At 45.4% G+C, this 23,302-nt stretch overlaps 1 protein-coding gene across 1 annotated transcript in view; it reads right to left on the bottom strand.

Moving 5' to 3' along the window:
• Positions 1–17,808: 17,808 nt before the first annotated feature.
• LOC146208183 (diacylglycerol kinase theta) overlaps positions 17,809–23,302 on the bottom strand; it is a 61,530-nt gene continuing 56,036 nt past the window's right edge. The window contains exon 19 of the mRNA XM_084591807.1: positions 17,809–18,686. Coding sequence (XP_084447933.1) covers positions 18,552–18,686 — 135 coding nt within the window. The 3' untranslated portion in view covers positions 17,809–18,551. The remainder of the gene's footprint in view (positions 18,687–23,302) is intronic.

Raw genomic sequence — 23,302 nt, 5'->3', positions numbered from 1 at the left:
CTTGCTTTGCATTATGCACTTCTGTGTGCTTCAAGCAACAAGATTCTTTCCCAGGTTGTGATCATTTCATGACAATGGCATGTGTAGAAACAGAGAACCTCCCATGGGAAGAACTGTGGAGTGGTAATGTATTATGTTTTGTATTAAATGGCTTAGATTTGTCATCTCCAAAAAAGAAAAACAAAAATGAAGTGCCTGGAATTCTGTGCATGTGAGTGTGTTCATGTTTGACACAAAACAATATTGGTATAAAACAAAGCCTTTGAAGACTCACGGAGGACATACTCCATCCAATTATTATTCTCGGTAAAAATTAATTCACTGGCAAATTTATCTCCTACGCACTAATTTTGCTTGCAAAGTTGGTTGGCAATGGTAGCACCTGTATTTCTGCTTTTGGTCTTTTCTAGCCGTCAGGAGCTGCATTTTCGGTGTGCTCTTTTTGTGATTAGGATGTAGTGCCTCAATACATGCCAACTTGAATCTGTACTCAGTGTTCCCAAGAAGGCTTAAATTAGGCACCAAATTTTTATGTATTTTTTTTTTTTTTTCAAATAATCTGTTAGAAGTCACCTTATGGTATTTGCCGCTCACCGCTAAATTATAGTTAAATTTCTTCTTGATAGACTGTTTTGGTTTCATTGGTTTTGGTTTTCGTTTATTGTCATTCTAGCTACTAAAGCAGGCTAGCTGAGGCATTGTAGTGAATTAAAACTACATGACATTACGTAAGCACTTACTGCAAGTTACAGCCGTAGCTTGGTTGATGAAACAAACAGCAATAAGAAGGCATTCAGGTATACACTATTAGCAGTTGCGGGCAGATATGTGGTGATCCATGTCAATGCATCATTTGGAAGCAGAAAAACACTAAGCTAAACTTGGATATCTACAGTTGTTTAAAGTGATCAACCTGCTGTTTTTGCAGCTGGCACAATGGCGGTGTCACTTTTTGAAAAAACTTGTGGGACTATACGCTCACGCCTGTCTTTCAGAGAAGGCCAGCCTTCCTGGCCACTCCCCGCTTTGGTCACATTTTCACAATGATCAGAAATACGGTTCAAACTCAAATAGATAGTCATGGCCCTACTACACCAATCCATTGCCATATTTCAGATATTGTCAGAAAACTGTGCACTAGATACCTGTCCCTTCATGATCAACTTTGCACGTCATTTTGTAGGAGAAAATTGGTCCGGCCACTACACTCTTTCACACTGCAGAGTGGAACAGCAGAGAACCAGAGATCGCCTTTTTTTTTTAAATTACTGCATGGACATGGAACTTAATGACTTAAGGACACATAATTTTGTAACTCCTGATTCTTGTTCCCTTGCCTGTACATTATCGTGTGTCACAACCTGGTGTATTTGCATTGCTATTGAGTCTTAAACAAGAAAGCAAGTCCTGGTCCTGATGATATACCTAATTCATTCTTAATATTGTTATGCTGAAATGATTTCTCACTTTCTTACGATCATTTTTCGAGCTTCTCTTTTGTCTTCAAGTCTACCATCTGATTAGGAGATAGCCTGTGTTGTACCCATACATAAGAAAGGTTATGCTGCATTGTTTAATAGTTATCGCCCCATATTGTTGACCTCATCATACTGCAAACTTCTTGAACGTATTATAGCTAATTACATAAAAACCTTTCTTGGCGACAACATATCGCCTTTCCACCATGGATTTTGGAAAGGCTTTTTTACCTAACCCAACTCACATTCATCGTTCACAATTTTGCGCAGGTTCTTGACCATTCCGGCCAAGTAGACGTCATATTTCTAGATTCTAAGAAAGCCTTTGATTTAGTTCTGCACAGTAAACTTATCTATAAACTTAAAACTATTGGTCTCCCTTCATTTATTATTAACTGGGTTTCAGCTTACATATCTAACCGATCTCAATGTGTCAGTATTGATGGCCGCTGTTCCAGCCAACTTCTAGTAACTTCCGATGTCCCACAGGGTAGTGTCCTTGGGCCACTACTGTTTCTTATCTATATCAATGACATTACTGACATAGTTACTCACCCTGTTCAAATTAGATTGTTTGCCGATGGTTGTGTTCTGTACAAAGAAATTAATGTTCCAGGCAACCACATTTTACTTATTTTAACCTACATAGTATTAGCGAATGGTGTAATAGAAGGAGAAGGAAACTAAATGCTGACAAGACAGTATTTATGTCGATCACTAACAAAAAGAACAGTCATTCTTTTTATATAGTCTTCCCACCCGGAACATTTCAGAAGTTCAAGAATACAAATACCTCAATTTAACACTAGCTAATAACCTTAGCTGGAATAAACATATTGACACTGTATGCTCATCTTCCTTTCGTAACCTTTGTTTTCTTAGACGTAAGTTCAAACAAGCTCCTTCCGATGTCAAATAGTTGGCATATAACACCACAATTAGACTTAAATTTTAGTATGCATGCACTGTTTGGGATCCTCACACAATAACTAACATTAAGGCTCTTGAAAGAATTCAACGCAAGGCTGTTCGGTTTATATTTTTGTAAATATTGCACCGCTGACTCGCCATCTATCCTTATGTTTCAACATAAAATACAGTCCTTTGAATCTCAGCGCAGAATACAAAGGCTAAAATTTGTTTCTACTCAAAAAATAATTATCAATGGCTCCTGATTTGTATCTTAAACCGGCAATGTCTAGGGCAATGAGAAATACACACACCAACTCATTAACACCTTACTCTGCCAGAACTAACATCTTCCAATTTTCTTTTTTCCCGCGCACCATAACCAAATGGAGTAAGCTACCATTATCTTACTTCTTGACATTAATACCTTAGAAAAGGCCTTCCACTAACTTGCTGTATTTCTGCATCTTGCTTTGTACTTGTCTAAATTTTATGTTCATGTTTTTGTACTTTGTGTTTTGCCCTTTGTTTTGCAATTGTTGCCCCTCCTGCCAGGGCCCATCAGTGGGCCTGCAGTATGCTCAAATAAATAAACTCCAAAGGAAGTGGGCCCCTATGCGAAGCAAGTTTTGGTTTAGTTTATGGAGTTTAACGTCCCAAAGCGACTCAGGCTATGGAGATGCTGTAATGGAGGGCTCCGGAAATTTCGACCACCTGGGGATCTTTAATGTGCCCTGAAATGGCGCAACACGTGGGCGCTTTCTTTTCATGTCCATTTAAAAGCGGCCGCCGCGGCCGGGATTCAATCCCGCGTCCTTGGGCACAGTAGTCGAGCGCCCTAATCACTGCACCACCGCAGTGGGATGTGAAGCAAGGAGTTGGATGCTTTGAATGAGAGCACTCCAGGTCAGATATACAGATCGAAGGACTACTCAATGCCCTCAATGTGATATGATGCAAGAGACAATCCAACATGTCGTCATTGATATCCGCCACTTACAGCCCATACCTGTGGCTACACCAGTAGCGTTGTCCTCACAAGCGCACATGGCGCCCAACTCCATGCATGTCACCTGTGAAACCGATGATACTTGGGCTTCGGCTCCACCTTGAGACCTCGTGGCAAACTCACTGAAAAGAATCATAGTGGACTGAAACTCCGATAACCTTTGTATCATTTCGGACTTTTTTCTTTTAATTTTAATGACCTGACCCAGTATGGTGCGAAGGCAAATGGCCGTAACAGAATCGGGGAACTGCTTGTTCAAGGTCGCATTGGATAGGCATGTTTGCTGCAGTTGACCTCATTATTCACTCATTAAAATTCCAGCGGATGCCGATAGGCAACATTCGGTTGTGAAAAAAAAAACCAATATCTTAATGCTGCTGACCTAATTGAGATCGGCAACTAAATATAGCATGTTGTTAGGTTATAATGGGAATTTAGAGATCTTGCCTCATAGCATAAGAATTGAACACTATCAAAGTAATGAAGATTTATCATGTTAATTTAGCATTTAATACCACAAAGAACAAGCTGAATGAAGCACCATCCTTCCGTGAAATGCTGTCATTATCAGTGTATCTACCACGCGACATCACAGTGAAATAAATGAGTGGAAAGCATGTTTAGTTTTACCTCTGATGCTCGCATCACTCAAGGTCGTGTTATTCTGGTACATCAGCTGCACTCGGATGCCGCATTGAAATTTCACGCTTCCGTTTATTTACTCCGGTTTGTGAACCATCGAGGTCGGACCACTTAGCACCACTATTCGTATAAAATTTGTGAACCATCTGTTTGACGCAGAATGTTTAGAATGGTATCAAACAATTCAACGTATTAAGGAGCACAAAGTTGCTAGTTGAGTTAGAGTCTAATATGCGCTAGGATTCGTACCGATGACCTTTGTCGTCCCAAACCATACCTCCCATAAGCCTTCGTAGGCCGCATGACAGGTGCAGCAGAGAGGAGGAGTTGAAAGGTATGCCAGGGAGCCTCCATACGAACTTTGTTCTTAGTGTGGTGCAAAGGAAAGGCACCGTATCTGTCACACTTCTGGGTGGACGCCTGAACCACGCCACAAGGCGAGGGTGAGAGGCACTGAAAGATAGAAAGAGCTGCAGTAGAGTGGTAGAGTGTTCTGGAATAACCAACAAATTACGAGCTACTTTAAGGACTAAAGTAGTGGAAGGCGAAAGCAGCATTCTGCTTCGCAACTCGCAGTAATTAATAATTAATTAGTTACTAGATACGTAATTAATTATTAATCATCAATTATTTAATGCATTATTTATTTATTATTCGTTAAGTAGGTAATTGCTTCATCAGTTATTAATTAGTACTTGATCATTGATTGGTATATGGCCATATAAGGCACGCATTAGCACATACTGTGGCGGCGCTCTTTGGTCGAGATCTCTATGACGTCATCCCACCTTGCCAATCAGAGCCGCCGCAAAAGCAGGACACATTTTGTTCACGACAGCATGAGCCATTAAAGGCTTTCGCCTTAAAATCTGATGCATAATGGAAAATCCGGCGGGGAAGCCTAGAAGTAAGTACACTGTACTAGAAGCAAGCCAAAATCATGTAAGTGGTGCCATCTATCGGTTTGGAACAACCGTCAAGCTGGTGTGTGCGGTCCATGTGCTGCTATGGTCCCTGGAGACCATAGTGTTGTGGTCCCATCCGCGGAACAGGAGGCAAGTAGCGCACATCGGTATTTCAGAGCTTTCGCGTGCAAATTTTGCTTTCTGAAAGTGCCGGACTGAAAGAAAAAAGCTTTTCAACAGCAGTCAAGCCATTCCCAGTCGAAAAAAAAACTACAGAACTGTGTAAAAAATACGACAAAATAATATGTAGTTCTGTCATAAACGTCAGAATTTTCTGTAGTTTTGTGTAGTACTTATCTTTCGTAACTACAAAAATTTCTGTTGTCGCAACAGGTTCACTGCCAAAAACCGCACAGAAATTCTGTTGCGACAGCAGAAAACCTTAAATTTATGCGCCTGATCGTGTCGGGCGATGACTTCAAGCCTTTTATCTGGCATAGAGAGGGTGCCGCACCACTGGCCGCGAAGGCAGTCAAGCGAGCAAGGCAGGTAAGCTTTTGATCTACTTTTTATCATTGAATGATTTCTAGAGACGGTCTATCGTAACAATTTGAGCAATGAAAGCAAGCGAATTTCGCCGTTTCATGTCATTTTTAGGAGCAATGATAATCGCGCTACGTTTGTTGGGTCAACCGATCATTCATATACCTTTTACTGCTTGAGCGGATACTGCGTGGAGTTTTCACATTTCCACTGGAGTTAGTGTAAAACATTTATTTGGGTTACATGAGGTTAAGGGCGGGGTTGGTCGGGTCCTCAGTCCGAGGCTCCGTTGGTTGATGCCGCTGCCCGAGCTCTCGACAGCAAGGTCATTTGTGTCACAAGGTCGGAGCTGGACAGGGCCACCTCCCTATCAGCCCACGTTGGGTTTTCTTGATAAGTCCATACCATATGGTAAAGGTCTGCTTTCTGGTCGCAAAATGTGCATTCAGGTGAGAAAGTATGCCGGGCTAATTTTGTGCAGTCGATCTAGCTGAGCTGTTGTACGACATTTGTAAACGCCTGAGGTGACACTCCTCTGATTTATCGCGTCCTTTAGTATAGCGCTGGGAATGTTTGTCTCGCTAAGCGGACGTGTTGCAGTATCTCGCGATATGTAGTGATGGGGCCGGGGATGGTCAATTTGGGGGGAGTGATGAGAGGTCCCGGAAGAGGAATGCTCGGGCTGCGGCGTGTACACTGATTTCCGCCTACCCCTTGATATTAGTTTTGTCTGAGGCCTGGTGTCTGGCTTGGAGCAGGATTTTACAGGCCTAGGGAGAAAGCCGGCCTCGCATGTAGTTTCTCCATTATCCATTTCGTATTCCTTTGCTCTGCCCTAGGGCTTTTTTTTTTTTTTTTTTTTGGGGGGGGGGGGGGGGGGGAGAGAGAGAGAGAGAGAAAGTCGGGGTGTTCAAGCGTCCACTACCTGGCAATCAGATTTTAGCACTTCTGGCATGATTCCGCCACCGGTTTACCGGTGTGTGCGGGGAGTGGCGATGATATTGACGTCAGGATCGATGCTGTTATCATGAAATGACTGGCCGCCAACTGCAAGAAGTGGTTGCTCTTCCCATGAACACATATACATTTATTATCGCTAACAACAGCTTACGAGACCTGTATTTGAGAAGACAATGACGTAGCACTATTTCACTAAATAATGAGTTGACCGATTTATTGGGCATCATTGTCTTCAGGTGGGACGTGTTCTTTCACGCTTTCAAAATCTCAGGTGACTACACCGAATTTTTTTTTTAATCGATAGTTATTGCCTCAGGGCATCAGTAAGGTATGAGATGAAGGAAGGATAAATGATTAATTGAATGGAAAACGGTTGGCTGATTTTATGAAGTCCAGGAGTGAGCGATGATGAGGTCCCTGCGTCCAAGCCACATATGAGGCAGGATTGGTTGCTGAAAGGGCAGCTATCCTAGGGTGCCGGATTCGTGTTGGTTTTTTTTTTTTTTTTTTTTTTTTTTTTTTTTTCGCCAAGCGGCATGCCGTAAATATTTGCCCCAAAGAATAGCATCCGCTTATTGCCCAACGGTTGCCGAATTGTTGCATGGGTATTTAGTTTTTCCTGTCCCTTTACTACGAACAGTGTTCAGAACCCGCACGAAAGGCTGCCAAGGCGAAACATTTGCGGTTGGTGCTTGAAATTCAGAGGCCGCTCGTCTTCGCCTGATTCTAAGAGCTGCAACTGGAACGGCGACATGCCCTACTAACCGTCGCTGTTAGTCTTTTATCCTCTGTTTTCGGTTGTCTTGTTAATTCTTGTTCATTCGAACAGAGCAAAGAAAAAAAAAATTTGCCAGCCGCGGCACTTATTAGCAGTTATGCAGCGCTGGCGGAAATGAAACGATCAGGAAGGGGAAGGAAAGAAAGGGACGAAAAGAAAAAAGGACAGGTGTGGGGTATATGTAAAAAAAGCATAGAAAATAAATAAAGGCTGTGAAGATAACGCATCTCTATTCAGGACGCTTAGCTATTCAATACGCGTCCGCTTTCTCCGTAGAATGACCTGGTGCTCCTGCTGATATCGCGGCGTCCCCACATACCAGAGAGGAGGAGTGGCGGTGGGCGCTCCTGTTCGAAGTTCGAGGCTGTTTTCCGCCTCACTGCGAAAATGGTCTTGAACCTCTACACTATATTTTTCGGAGTTATCATACTATCGCTAATGCTATTGATAGTACTAATGAGGCCGAATTACGCTCCGATCACATCACAAAAACTGTCATAAACCTGTCAATCAGCCCTACTCCTATTGGTCGACAGGTCCGCCGGTTAGGATTGTTTAACAGGAGCGCGGCTAGCCGATCGGTTTGTAACAGGTTTGTGACAGTTTTTGTGATGTGACTGGAGCGTATTTCGGCCCTTGGCATAATACTATCAAAAGCACTATCAATAATACTATGGATTTTTTTTTTTTTTTACCATCGATAGTTGGGTAGTGACAGCTATGATAGTTTTGCATCACTAGTGTCCTGTCCAAGAACTCCGCTACTGAATCTTTTCAACTATTTTTTATTGCGAAAGCAATACTGCTCGCAGTTTGAGCCGTCAGCGTGGCCCGGCGGTGACCACCATTGACATTTCACCTTTGGACGACCCCCGTAGACAACCCCAAGCTGGCAGGAGATGCCAACTTGGGTCTCTCGTTTCACATGGGACGGTTATGTAAGAACCAGCCTCCCACGACCCTGGCATTCACGTTACTCCTAGATCCCAATAAGGCACGTTCATACGGCTTGGTTAAAGAGGGGCTTTATATGTGGGCATAGCCTCCTTTATACTGATGAGGGCTGGCAGGAGTTGTAAACTTGGGTCTCTCGTTTCACATGGGACGCTTATGTTAGAATCAGCCTGCCAGGATCTTGGCATTTCGTTACCCCCTTAGGCCAGTAAGGCACATTCATACGGCTTGGTTAAGGCGGAGCTTTATGTGTGGGCTGAGGAAGAAGAAGAAGAAGAATTAGAAGAATGCTTGGTCACTCGCAGCTATTGTTTTCGCTCAATGTAATGTCCCATCTGGGGGCCCTTGAGGTTCTAATAAATAAATAAATATTCGGTTCAGCAGCGTTGAACTCTTCTTTTTGTAGCGAAAGCTACACTGCGGTAGGTTTTCTAGACCTCGGGTGGCCGCAGCTGCGTCGTGAAGAGGTGTAGCTACAGTGTACTCGTGAAAAAAAAAAAAAAAAAAAAAAATCAGCCTGCCATAACTTTTGAATCCACGTTACCCCTATGCCACGGGCAGGAGCTGCCAACTCGGGTCGCTCCTCAGGATGGTGATATTAGGATCAGCCTGCCCGAACCGTTTGCATTCTCATTACCCTATACGACACGCAGGCACGTTCTTACGGCTTGGTTGAAGCGTGCTTTATATGTGGGCTGGTAGCTTACGCTCTTGCGTCATACCCTTAAAGGATGAGCTTAAGTATCCCCAATAATGAAGCACCTTACACTGAGAGGGTGTGATAGGGGAATAATGTAGCAGGCAAAAGAAGCTTCCGCTGTTGCTTTCGCAATTCAACCAAGGTTAACCAGAGCTTAACCACAACTAATTTTTATTTTCCTATGTAGTTATGCATTCATCAAGAATCTCAAAACGTGTAAACTTGGAGACAGATTATTTGAATGACCGCGGGCGTCGGCACAATACGTAACACCAGAATTTCGACGAACTCGGACTGCCATCCTATGATACATGCACCCTATGGTAAGTTTCACAACTAAACTCTTCCTCGGTGAAAGCCAATGAGGCCAGGCAGTAGAACTCACAAACCTGCGAAAGAGATATTTAAAAGCAGCGGACACAAGCACTGTCAAAGAAAAATTTCGATTTCACTATGACAATAGCTCTTAAAGGCATTGCTACTAGCTTAACGGCATTGAGGAAATAAAACACGTTGCCATTACGAACAAAAGCGCTGCATTTATACTCTAGCATGACCATCGTTTACACCACCATAACAGCCAGATTTTAACGCAAAATTGTAACAAAAAAAAAATGAGAGCTGGAAACAAAAGAGTATATGCACAGAGAGAGAGAAAGAGAGAAAGAGAGAATTTTTTGTTTGTACCGGCTGATGAAGGAGCGCTACCCCTCCGTCGCTTGGGAACTGAAGACGCGCGTCGGAATGCTGTGAGGTTTCAAAAGAACCGCGAGGCAAGCAGAAACGCTAGCCGTGGATTCCACACGCATGCTTGCTTGGCCTCTCGGCTCAGTACCGCTTGTTACAATAGCCATATGCTCAAAAGAAAAGAAAGCAAAAGCTAGAGCCGTTCTTTAAAGAAAGTGTCCTAAAATGTGTTTATATTTCATTATTAAACAATCAGCTTACTTTAAAGAAAGTGCCCTAAAATGTGTTTAGATTTCGTTATTCAACAACCAGCTTGCAGCAATAAAATACATAAACGATTTTGTTCAGCCCCGCCGCGGTGGCGCAGTGGTTCTTAGAGCGCTCGACTGCTGTATCCAAAGTTGCGGGATCGGATACTGGCAGCGGCTGCTTTTCAATGGAGGCGAAAAGCAAGGCGCCAGTGTGCTGTGCGATGTTGGTGCACATGAAAATAATCCCATGTGGTCGAAGTTACCGGAATGCTTCATTACGGCGTCTCTCATAGTCTGAGTCACGTTGTGACGTTAAACCCCATAAACTAAACCATACTTTTGCGTCATCTTCAAGATTACATGGAATCACGCTTTGAAATTACGCGTGTTGAGCTAGTACTAGGCAGGGAAGTACCAAATCTACAGAGATACCCGAGCGGAAAAACAAACGGGGCAGTTAGTAGCTGTTAGCGTTGTGAGAGAGAACTCACGAGCATGCCTCTGGCAGGATAGTTGGCAGGTCACATTACCGGTCACTGATTGGCCGGACGGTTGTGTGACGTCATAAGACAGCATGACATGGCCATTTTGACAGGAGATATATAGGAATCAAACCCGGGACGCTTGGATCCCTAGGCAGACACGCTGCCCCTATAGGCCACGCAGGCAGATTCGTTGGCACGGTTTTAATTCGATGTATAGGTGGTATGCACTGGCAAATAGAGACATTTAGTTTAGCATTGCCGCTTACCGCTACCGCGGGAGCGTCAGAACGCATGCGCAGATCATCTCGATGGCGACAGATGGCGCCGCGTTTCTGTCAAACTTCAGCGGACGCCGCACGCGGGGACCAATCAGCGCGTGCTGTGCCAAAGAAGAGTTCTAGGAGGCTTTGGCTGTGCTGACGGTGCGCGGTAGCGGTAGACGGCCGCGGTAAGCGGCAGCGCTAAACTAAAAGTCTCTAATCTCGCCGCACCGTTGCAGCGCGGCGCTGTCAGCCGTCATGCTGCCTATGCACTAGTGTTCCCGTATATGCTCCTGCAGGGAGCATCCCCCTAGGCAGCATATACAGGAACACTACCATGCATGCACCCCGTGCACCCCGTGCTGTGCACCGTGCACGTAGAAGACGTATTCCTGCCAGTCCTGCCGTCAGTCCTGCTTTCGTCGCGTTCCTGCATGACTCGCATGACGCATTCATGCTGTCGCTTAGAATACGCATGCATCAGAAATCAGGCCTGTAGTTGTCGCGCGCGACAGCTGCATGAAAATGCATCGTAAACAAACGCCACTTGGGTTGGGCACATATGCTCTGGTCAGCGCTGCTCAAGCCGCGGCCGCGAAACGGGCACACCGTTGAACCTTGTTCATGGATTGCGACATTTCTCTCTATTCCGGAATTAAAGATCGGACAGCGGCGGCAACAGCCCTTCCGTGAACCCGGAACGCCGCATATGATTCAAGCATACTAGAGGAGAAGAGGACGTGACCATGTAAATTACACTAATTGCATTAATTACTCTGCTCTACTCTATTACTTGCATTAATTACTCTAGACGAAGTATCTGCGCAGAACCCTTGATTCCCACCTCTGTTACATATGTGACCTAGACAGGGTGCTTCAAATTTTAAGTTCGGGATTAAATGCGAATGTTTTGGACGAGGTGCATCCAGAATAAGCTTAGGAGGGGCACCAATTAAACTTGTCAAAAAGTTGTATGAAATGATACATGACCTCGACTCGTCCTGTCTTGGACCTTGGAATGAGGCGTTAGATATTAGATGCCGGGGCTGAGAAACATATTTCCCTTCCTTTTTTTTATTTCTAACAAATAATCTCTTGATACTACTACTTTCATGAAAGCGCTACTGCTACTGACCATTATCCGCGCTTCGAGTCAGCCCACGACGCCGTACTCGTTTCTCGACCTCGACTCGAGCAGCACAGCTGCCCATTGGAAGTGGCGCTCATTTACGACGCAGTTTCTTGCTGCTGTTGCGCGCGGCGAAGGCCGCCCGAATCTCCTATGTTCATGCATTCTAAGCGGCAATGTGAATGCGCCCCTCAGCCGCGCGAGGAAAGCATGTTAATGAAGGGGTTCGTCTGCTACCTGTATCGCCAGCATGGCGACAGACGGTGCGGCGCTGCTAGGCGCCAGACAGATTAGCTGCAGGAACATGTCTAGAACTAGAAGGCGTCATATTCAAGACGTCGATACATGCAGGTCCTCAGAGTTCCACTAGTGGCATCCGAGTTTGGTTTCCTCTAAGACTATATCATTCATATTCAGTGTGCCGCGCCACCTAAGGTTTCTCCGCGCCATGGATAAGCTGGAGCGCCAAGAGAACAAAAGGCTTGACGCACGCTCTAGAATAGAACAACGCGAAAACACGGGACGGCAGAAAAGAAGCACAGACCGGAACGCTGACTTACAACTTTGTGTATTTCGTGCAAGAATGCAATAAATACAGAAAGCAAGCAGAAGAATATCAGAGTTACTGTAACTTCGTGGTATTCTTTGTGCAACTTTGCGATACTTGCGTAACTTTGTGTAACTTCATGAAAGAAAGAAGCCAACAGTCGGCGAGGCCAAGGAAAGCATTGGGGATTGTGCTTTGTTTTTTTTTTTTTAATTTTTGTTTCGATAATCACATAAATTAGTAATGCAATTAGTAATTTATGTGAATATTGATGTAAAAATTTAAAAAACAAAATAAAGTACAACCCCAAATGCTTTCCTTGGCCTCGCCGACTGTTGCCTTCTTTCCTTCATGTATTATAACGAGCACCCTCACTCCCCTTCATTTATCTGTAACATCGTGATTCTTATGCTTGCTTTCCGTATTTATTGCATTCTTGCGCGAAATACCCTCAGTTGTAAGTCAGAGTTTCTTTCTGTGCTTCTTTTCTGCCGTCCCGTATTTTCGCGCTGTCCTATTCTAGATCATGAACCAACTAAATCAACAATCCTCCCTTTTGACGCACGCGTTTGAGTTAGTATACGAAAGAGATTGTTCCGAATATATATATGTGCCCTGAGAACTGTGGGTTGCGGGAAAAAAATTTTCACAACTAGCTGTGCACACAACTGGCACCTCAGCTTCACTTCTGGTTTGGAGCGTTGCACAAACCTTCCGAAATCGTGATCCTCGTCACGTGATAAACGCGGCATTATGTGTTGAGCTTGCAACCTGTTTGCTTCTGCATTCATTGCTAAGTTTGATCGGCGCCCTCCACATTCTGTTTGTTTGCTTCAGGTTTGCACGTAAATGATAGAGTGAACTCTGCGACACGCAGCGGCGAGACGAAAAATTTCCAACTTGTTGGATCCTCGTCGCTCTAGCCGCTCGAACCACCGTGGCCGCTTGAAATAGGTTCTTGAGCCGCGGCGGTGTGAATCGTGAGCTTTGTCGCTTGCTTGACTAATAGCCTTTAGAAATAACTAACCATTTGTGCATCGGTATCGCGCGAAGCAGGCAGCTGAAATCATTCAAGCGTCTATTTCAAGTACGGAATGGTCATGTGCAGGCAGCTGAATCACTCAGTGCCTATAGCGCTGAGCATCAATAAGACCGGATGGTGGAACTCTAACACAATCGGTGACACCTGTGCGGAAGTCTGACAAGCCGAGATGAGGGAGTATCAAACTGTGATGTCTAGCCGGGCTCGCGTGCCGAGTTATAAGCAGCGACGAGCGCGCGTTTTTTGAGGGTATCAGGAAGACGGCAGTCGGGGAAGACGGTCTAAGAAAGCAACGCACAGCGATTTTCCATTCTTCTGACCATTTTCGAGCGTAAATTAAACGTATACCTTCCTGTGATCACAGGGGGGATCTCTGGAGATTCGGCTCGGTAAGCGCTCAGCGAAGAAATGGGTAAGGGGGGGGGGGGGGGGGGGGGTCAAGGAACATAAAATGTAAGAGAGCGGCGGGACTCTGAAAAGGCTGGTGCCCATTGTAGTAAAGTTTAGGCAAGAGGGATAGCATTTTACGTACCGTACCCCAGCGCAGCAACGCCAACGTTATCAGTGCTGCCTTTCGTCTATAGGGTACGCCGCCGCTATGTTGATTCGAAGAGATTGTCTAGCGTTGCTGCGCTTTCATTTCAGAAGGCACTGCTTTCGGGCGCAATTGCTCTACTCAACGCAAAAGTGGAGCACCGTTCCGTACGTGGGCTTGGCATTCATTTAACCTTGAGAAGCACGGCATTGCAAAAGAGTTGCTCTAAAGTAGCACTAAGGTACAACCCAGAGTATGTAACTTACCCCCCACGATGGAAAGCGATGTCAACATGTTGGACATGACATTTGGCCTCTTAAAATTTGACTTTGCCGATAAACCTAGCAACTGATCGTCAAACTGTAGGTTCAACCGGTGGTTCAACATTCCTAGTTTCGCTTTTTACACTGAAAAGTTTCTTGGCATCTTATTCTTGTTTCAGCCAGAAGTTCAGTAACCTTCAAGCTGCAGCTTGCAGGCCCGTGCCGCCAACTTCATCATTACCAGCCACACCACACCCACTGCAGCGCGAAGGCCTCTCCCATATTCCTCCAATTGCCCCGGTCTTGTGCTAGCTGCATCAACTCATGCGAACTTCTTACAACCGCCAATCTAACTTTCGGCCGCCCCTGCTACGCTTTCCTTATCTGAAATACAATTTGTTATCCTAAGCGACCATCGGTTGTCCTCTCTTCGCACTACGTGACCTGTCCATGCCCATTTCTTATTCTTGATCTCCACTAAAACGTCATTAACTCAAATTATTTATCTGACCCACTCTGCACGCTTCCTATCTCTAAACGGTAACCTACCATTTTGAGTTCCATAGCCCACTGCGTTGTACTCAACTTAAGTAGAACCCTTTTCGTTAGCCTCCATGTTTCAGCTCAATAGACGAGTAGGTGAATCCAGCCAATTTGCACCGCGAGCCAAAATGGTGTTTCCCCGAGGAAAAGGCATTTTTTTTTGTCAGGGTTCTTTTCACTAAAGCCTTTGCATGCGGCAACTTTTCCAGGACACGTTGGAAGCTAAACTTTCTTCTCTCTCTCTCCGAGAGGAACAGCACAGCTGAAAACATTTGCTACACGATCACAGCTAGTCTCAATGTAAACTATGCCGCATTGGGTTTTGCTTAATAACTTGTTTCCTAGCAACAAAGAAAATGGGTTTCGGTAAAGTTTTGAACCATGTAGTTCGCCGCGCCTTGAATGAAAATTTGCCCCAGATACACTTACCGGTTCAGGTTCCACAGTCATCACCACGGTGTACAGGCGACGGTTAGGTACGCCTGCCGCGTCGAGAAATTTAGACGGCACCCTTATGTGACATAAATCTTTTATTAGCGTCATGCCTATCAACATGTGTACAGCTCGTGGACAAGTATTTCGCTCTTACATTATACTCTATATAGTAACCGGCGTGTTGCAAACCTTATTCGTGTGTCGCGTCAGGAAAGTGCTGTGGTTAACTGCGCCTTGCAAACCTCTTTTTTGTTAGCACGCCTACAAAGCAGTGTGTTTCACCACGGCTGTGTGTCTATCTAAAAACGCCACCTGTGTGTGCTACGTTATACTACGCCTGCACCGAAGCGAGCAGTGCTCCTGACACAAGCGCGCTTATTCAAATGTGTCCATGCGAGAGGTGAGCAAGGACTGTGCTTCGGATGATTGTGTGGGGTACAACACAGGTGCATGGCCCAGTTCTTGGAAGGGAAGAGAGCTCGACCGGTTTGGAGCTGCCTGTGAGATAGAGTCCGGAGGTTGCGTACACGACGGTTTCTAGTGAGGGAACGCAAAATGAGTCGTTTATCTTTACAGCGACCCAGTATAGGGAGAAACAGGGTGAGTTATCTGCATCTCTCGGGCGCCGCCAGGGGTCGACGCTGTAAGCTATCAGATTAGTAATGACGGGCGAATACACATGCAACTGTGGGTTAATTCGAAGCATATGACAAGGCTGGCAACATTGACTCTGATCCACTTCAGCGTCTCATACGCTGTCGACATTTCAGTAATATAGCCGAGCCCTAACTTCATTCCTTCGTATGTCGTTGGTATAGCGACTACCAACGTTCCACAACCATAACACGTCATAGTAAGTTAAAACTGATTATGACATTCACAGTAGTATTACGAGATCCTGGAGCTGCCATGTCGTATTTCTAATATTTCTAGTTTATTTATGCCAGCTTCTAAGACATAGCAGATTTAAGTACTTCGACTTCAGTAATTCGGCCTGAATCCAAATTGGTGGGGTGTAAAAAGATCGAATTTAAGAATTTGTTCAAGTTGTTTAAAACACTGCTGCTTTATTAATGGCTTAATCCGATGTTTCCGCCGCCATCAGCTTGTTCTGCCGTTTTATTCAAGCATTGAGGGGGCCTTTCTCTCCTGCCTTGCAATGTGTCGACCTCCTGATGACGTCAAAGAAGCGCTGAATTCACTTTGTTACCAGCCGTACGTGAGCGCAATCTTGAGTCACTATATAGACAGGCTACACATATACTATAGGAATCAATCCTTGAGATACCTTATAAGTCATCTCCACGAGATATACTTTCAGCTGAACGCGAAAAGATTTCAGCTTCTACACTTTAGCGCGGCGAAAAAAAAAAAAAAAAACAACAACAGTAGTGCATGCCGTTCTAGAAAACAGACTACGTTAGCGCCGTCTAACCAAAATACTCTGGCGGCTCGGTATAATAGCTGCGAACAAGGGCAGGCTTCAACGTCACTTTAATTCCCCTTTGATGAGTCATTGCAAACAAATGCATTTCAGTATTGCATATCAAAACGTTTGTGCAGAGTGTTCTTGTCGAAGCTGCACGCATTGCGCCCATCCCGGCGGTCGCCAATAAACAATGCAGTGGCTTCCTGACGAGCAGCGCCGCGCCACTTCGGCGCCCGTCCGTCGATTTTCCCATCACAACACCTGCTGAGAAGTTATACACGTCTATATATACATTTTTTTACTAAACGTGGGTGTTGCCCTATAGTTGCCTAAATTTGAGAATAGCCTGCTGAAAGGTACGGGGTGTACGAACACGTGCTCTATAGAAAACTTTGTAACTACACCTCGAAGAATGAAATGTCTGACCATGTTTACTTGGAGCTATACGATCACCTGTTTATCGCGAAACTCAGGGAAAAAGCCTTGTAGTAACAGCTACCGTATTTACATATTACAGATACGGATATATGTATATATGTATATTTATATATGTATATATATAGAGCCTACAAAAAGCAAGTGCTGTAACGCAGGTGAGCTCTCTCTGCGCTCAAGCCCACAGAATGCCACCGAACACGACCAACAAACCACATCGGAGCGAAAGTATATATAGTTTAGGTGTACTCTCTTTCTCTCTGTTTGTACGCATCCAAAGGCTGGAATGACTCGGATATGGTTGAGTTAAAAGATCGAGAAGAATAGTGCAGAGATGGGAGCAATTCCCGCACTTTCGCAGGGACAGGCAGCGCCGTGAGACGGGTCCGCGGACATCATGCGAGTGTCGGCCATCTTTTGCGCAGTACACAATTCTCTGTATACTTCAGCCGGACAAAGACATCGGGGAACGGCACGGCGCGCATCACGTCGAAATGAGAGAAAGCAAAATAGATGCAGGCCCCACAGGACCTCTACAGCATTTTTTTTTTCTTTTACGCGAGATAGGCGTTAACACGACAAGACACGTTAAGGAAACGTTAGATGATAAGATACGAGCACAATCGCGCGAAGATGCGGGCTATCCGCGTTGAGACAGTTCAGACAGGAGTGAACAGAACCGGGGAACGCAACAACTGCGATGGGCTATACGGGCCACAAAACACGAGAAGCTTCGTCGTCAGAGCTCCGCCATCAATTATCGGCTGCGAGCAATTGCTGCACAGGGCCGCGAAGTGCACACCGACCGCTTAGTTGCACCTGAAACGCTAGGTTTCGATTAACAAAAAAAAAAAAAAAGAACAGTTTTACTGTCACAGGCGCACCAACGCCGGCCGCATTTTTGCTTTGTAAAGCCTTAAAGGCCACTATAGTACGCGTAAGCGCCTGACTGCACACGGTGTGACCTTGTCTGTCTGTTCCTTGCTACTGCGAGAGTGAGCACGAGATCTTACAACGCACTTGCATAGTGTGACAAGCTGGGCCAAGATGGCGACCGATCATCGGCTACTATACTTGCTGCAAGCCATGTCCGAACAAGCGTAGCGTCAAAGCACGCCGCACAGTGCCGCGCCTGACGAAGTCCACCTAGGACGCTAGCACGAAGCGCTTCGTCGAGACACGTAGTTGCAACCTGACGAACGCACTTTGCCTCGAGAGGCGTAAACGCGCAGTTTTAGCAGTCCGCTTTCACATTGCAGCGTCACTATCGCATACTGCTAGAAAAGGCAGCTTTTCTTCTCTCTTTTTTTTTTCTTTCGAGCTGTCATCAGCAGCAATGCTTTGTTTTGGGCCAGACCGAACGATACCTGCGCACCGGAACGGAAACTCATACCACGCGCACTGCTCGACGATCCGTTGCAGCATAAAACACGGAGATGTGTTGAGATCGGCCGAGAGCCAGCGTTCTGACGCGGTTCCCGAGCCTGCGGTTCTTGGTCCGTCACCACAGCAACGTCAAGCACGCACTGGGAGGAGGCCCCCTCCCGGCGAAGATTCACACGCACTGCAAAGTGAAGTGATTTAGGTGTCCTGGCTGAAAGGGGCGTCCCACGAAGAGACCGAGGAACCCCCTCAGAAGGGCCCCATCGTGTGGCTAGTGCTAGTCGTCGGAGGAGGCTGCTGCGAGCCTTCCAGGCTTGCCAGAACCATGGTGGGTTCTGTGTTGCGGCGCTTGATCTTGCTCTTGCTCTTCTTGAGCATCGTGGCCTGCGGAGGGCAAGGGGGGCCGAGAAGTGGCGGGGCAGAGAGAAGCGGAAGAAGGAAGAGAGCGGACAGGAAAAGATAGAAGAAGAAAAAAAGAAAAGAGACAGGAGGAGGGCGAGAGAGAAGGCGTTAAAGAAAGGGCGCCGGTCTTCTCGGCGCTAAAGAGAAAGTAGCGAAAGAAGAAAGTGCGCAGAGAGAGTGAAAGAGAGGAGGGACCAAGAGGAATGGGATCGCCTAACGCATGTTCATGTGCGCACTTGTACGTGTGTTTGTTAGCCGGACATGAGACGGCATTACAGTCACGTCCACGCTGTGTTCCGCTATGTCCATTCGGGTGCCGATTTAGCGGGCGGGATATGTGTTGTAAAGCGCGCAGAAATGTGTGAAAGATCGACCGACTCGATCCACTAAATGAGACCACGGCACGGCCTTTGCGACAGTGAGAGTAAATGCAGGGAGAAACAGTCACGTGACATTGTTAAAAGCCTGGCCGAGCAAAAAGAAAAGAAGTCGGCAGCAGAAATGACCATTCTCTGCAGCTGGTCGGTGTCACTTCAGGAAGAAAAACTATTTTGCTCCAAAACGCGAAAAGCAGTGCGATCACTGACGTCGCGTTGGGGGTTATACTGTGAGCCACTGTACATACATTGCACCTGTGTGTTTCTTGGTCTTCGTTGTTCTTCGAGCTCTCTTTTTGTTTGTTTTTACCATCCATGGATGACAGACTAAATTGACCAGCCACCACACTGTCAAAGCAAGCACTGTTCAGTTCTTTTCGCTTTCTGGTACGCCGTTTCTAGAAAGCTGACCTCGTTAAGTGCAATTGGGTCTACGCGTTTGCAATATATAAATGCTCAAAAGAACCTACAGGTTATTGCAGATTCAGGACGTCCATTGACAGTCACCAGTGTGCATTCGACAGAACCGCCTAGTCGTGCAAAATACCCTCGCAGACCCCCCCTCCCCCCTTTTTTTTTTCGACTGTTTAACTAACTTGCAATCCGCTGTTGCAGAAAATATGATCATTTCGCTTAGTGTCAAAAGAAAGTCCTACTCGGCGTTTGTGTGTGCACCATTCTCGGGTCATTCACTGTATCATGCGAGCGAGGTAGAGCCCGCAGAAACCATATGAGGAGCCAATGCATACCTCAGTGAAAACAACAAACTCGTGCCCTTGATCGACGTCTGGAATGCATAGCATAACGGAAACGGGATGGTGAAGGTCGCGTCGGGGCAAAGATAACTCAGACGAGGAGCGAGAGGAGCGTTGCAAGATGGGGTGCGAGATGCAGGACCAACGCAAGACCCATGTGAGAAAGAGTGGAATAAACAAACAAACAAGGAATCATACACACTGCACGCGTGAGTGCATGGAAAAAGGTGCAAACTGTGCAACAGCCGTTTGCAATCCGTTGTGCGGCTGAAATCACGGTATCAGGCGGAGCAGCGGGGCATGCAGGCGTGTTCAGTGCGGATGAACCGACGTGCGTGTCAGTCCGTTGGAGAACAAAAGAAAAATAGTAAAATATTGTTTTCAATTTGGCTTTCAACTACTTTATTTATACGCAGATTTTTAAATAGTAGTAGTGCAGCTGACAACACTGTCTCGGTCAAAAATCAGGCATCAACATTCAGACCGCAGCCCGTAGTAAGTCTTGTTGTCTGTGGGCACGTTTGTGAATGGCGGATGCTATGATCGTGGCTACAGCCTCATCGGCTGTCGTGGTTAGTCATGGCATATTCCAATTACGATGCCTGCCTATTCTAACGTCTCACCCCACTCTTTACTGCGACTGGCTGTGAGATGACACGCGAGAAGCTTTCATAATCCGGATCCACCTGAGATGAGTTGAGGTGCATCAGACACGGTTTGTGCAAAGGTTCCTTCGTTGCTTTGGGTTCTTTTGCAAACTTCTTTTTGTGAGTATAAGTGTTCGGTTGCTGTATGAGTGATCAGAAGTAATCCTGTAGCGGGCGGTGAACTGGCAAAGCTTCGTCTTGCCTTTTTGTTGTTGTTGTTGTTGTTGTATTCAATGCTACAGTAGACATTGCTTGTGCTGCACAAGGTGTGCCACCATGACACACTCCGGGCGTTCAGCGAAGACGTCGCTGTCATATCCAGTGTGGCTATGTGTGAAGTGTAGAAATTGGCAATTTATGGTTTATCACTTGTGAGGTTTAAAAATCCAAAGCGACTCATGATATGTGGAATGCCGTAGTGGAAGACTTCAGCTAATGTCAACCTCCCGGAGTTCTTTAACGCGTACTGGTAGTACTGGTATCGTGCAGTACAAGGGCGCCCTTTTGTGTTTCGCCTCCATCGAAACGCGGCTGCCGCGGCCAGGATCGAACCAGGGGTCTCCTAGCTGTTTCAATAGTCGAGTGCTCTAACCACTGAGATGTATTTTTGTAAGGCTACTTTACTCGTATACAGTTATTTTTACTCTTCTTCAGCACTACCTATGAAAACAAAGACGGCAGAAGGCATTGTTTATTGGCTCTCAAGTCTGCCGTCACGAGTTACAGCTGACAGCTGTGAGGAAGCGAGAAGAATTGATCGCGACATGAATCGTCAAACAATGGCCAGAGGTACGAACTGCACGCGAAGAGTTGGAATGCAGAAAGAAAGCAATAACACGCAATATTAAAAAAAAAAAATAGTAGTTTACTTATGGATTAAAAGGTATGATAATATCTTGTTCTGTCGGATGAGCAATTCGCCCCAAAAGGAAAGGCGAACAAATACACCGAGCAATAGCTGATGTTAAAATGTCAAAAAAGAAAAAATGAAAAGCCCTTTCAATTCTTTCTCAGGAAAGCGTGAGGTGCAATAAGCAAAGCTTCTGCGTAGAAGCCGACATCTTTTTTTACATGTTTAGCAGACGTTGACATTGCGAACAAAAGTGCAGTGGACAGAATTTCCGCACGAAAGCCAGAATTTGTTTTACATTTGAGCCCTAGCTTTTGGTCGGTGTTTTTTGAGTAGACAAGGCTTTCTCGGAGAACCGCGAATGTCTTTTGCATTGTAGCTTAAAATTTCGATTAGCCTCCTCATTCAGTTATCTTCTGACATTATCTGCTTCCACGGTATTCAGATGCTCCTCTTCGGCTGGTATGTACTTTCAGTCTTTTGACGCCAGAGTAACAGGCGCCATATATTCATTTCAGGTCAAAGCGCAGAATAAAGGAAGAATATATACGGCCCGAGTTAACAGGGCAGGCTAATGAGCATTCTTTAAATCCAGCTATTTAATTTTGCTTCCTTAGTTTCCTACTGCGCTGCTCGCATTTAGCCCCGTGCATAAACTTCTATCAATACAGAATTTTTTCTTTAAAATCTTAAAAGCATCTTTCAAAACTCATATTTAAATTCCGCGAAATTTTGTATAATTTTAATCAAGTAAACATTACATGTGACACAAACACTTTCTTTCTCACGACACATCACTAGCCGTTAAAAGCTATAGGTCCAACCAACTGTGTGTGTACTGGTACTTAGAACAAAGAAGAAGAACCTTATTCTGTATAGTTGAATAGACGTAGTACAACGCTTCATGTCTGTATGCCATTAACGCGACAGGTATTAGTTGGCAGGTGACATAGCAGGACGCTGATTGGTCGACCGACTGTGTGACGTCACGAGGCCATATGCTAATCAGCCTGGGCGAGACGCATTGGTATAAGCGAGTAGCAAAGCGCATGTATGCGAAGGAGCATCCGCTCCGCTAGGGGGAGCCGTAGGCGATAACCATGCGCCCTAATAGCCATCAAAGCTGTGGCGTCATACCCTTGAAGGCGAAACTGTAGTCCTACCCAAGTTTTATACTTTTGTATTTTACTACTGTAGTGTACCGATCTTTGACACTGATATATACGAAAGGGTAAAACCCAATTATAAAGGAATTATTCATTCTCTAGCCTACCATATCATATCCACCACCGAGCAAATATAGTAACCTACCTCCGATAATGTCCAACAGGTCGCTGTATGTATTTCTAATAAATAAATAGAACATAACATTACTAAGCCTGAAAGGAAACCACCAAAAAGTCGAACACAGGCGACATGACAGGGGCCTTTTTGATTGACTCAAATGATAATTAGCACAGCGTCTTCCGACGCTACGTGCTTTTTCCCTGTCACCATGGCCACGACGCGGTGGCTCAGTGGTTAGGGCGCTCGATTACTAAACCCAAGAATGCGAAATCGAATCGCGGTCGTAGCGGCCGCTTTTCGGAGGAGGCGGAAAGCAAGGTGCCCGTGTACTGTGCAAAGCCAGTGCACGTTAAGAACTCCAGGTGGTACAAATTTCGGGAATCCTCCACTACGGGGTCTCTCATAGCCTGAGTTGCTTTGGGACGTTAAACCTTCAAATCCCAAACTACTGTATGCATGGTTGCTTCAGAAGTCATTTGCAGGTGGTGTTGTGTTACCTTCTTTTTTTTTTTTTTTTTTATGCAAGTTTATTTCCCCTCTCACGGCGACTATATGCGCGACTGAGTCACTTGGAAAAAGTTTTGTTTCATGTAACCTGTGCTCGCAGTTTAGAGCTGCATTTTTTTTTTTTTTTTTGCGTTTTCATCAGTTATGAATGGCTCTACAATGTACGAAATACGCG

The sequence above is a fragment of the Amblyomma maculatum genome, chromosome 1, assembly GCF_055883805.1.
Source record: "Amblyomma maculatum isolate TAMU_Amacu chromosome 1, ASM5588380v1, whole genome shotgun sequence".
Taxonomy (NCBI): Eukaryota; Metazoa; Arthropoda; class Arachnida; order Ixodida; family Ixodidae; genus Amblyomma; species Amblyomma maculatum.
Note: the sequence above shows the minus strand (reverse complement) of the source record. Positions and strands in the feature narration are given on the sequence as shown.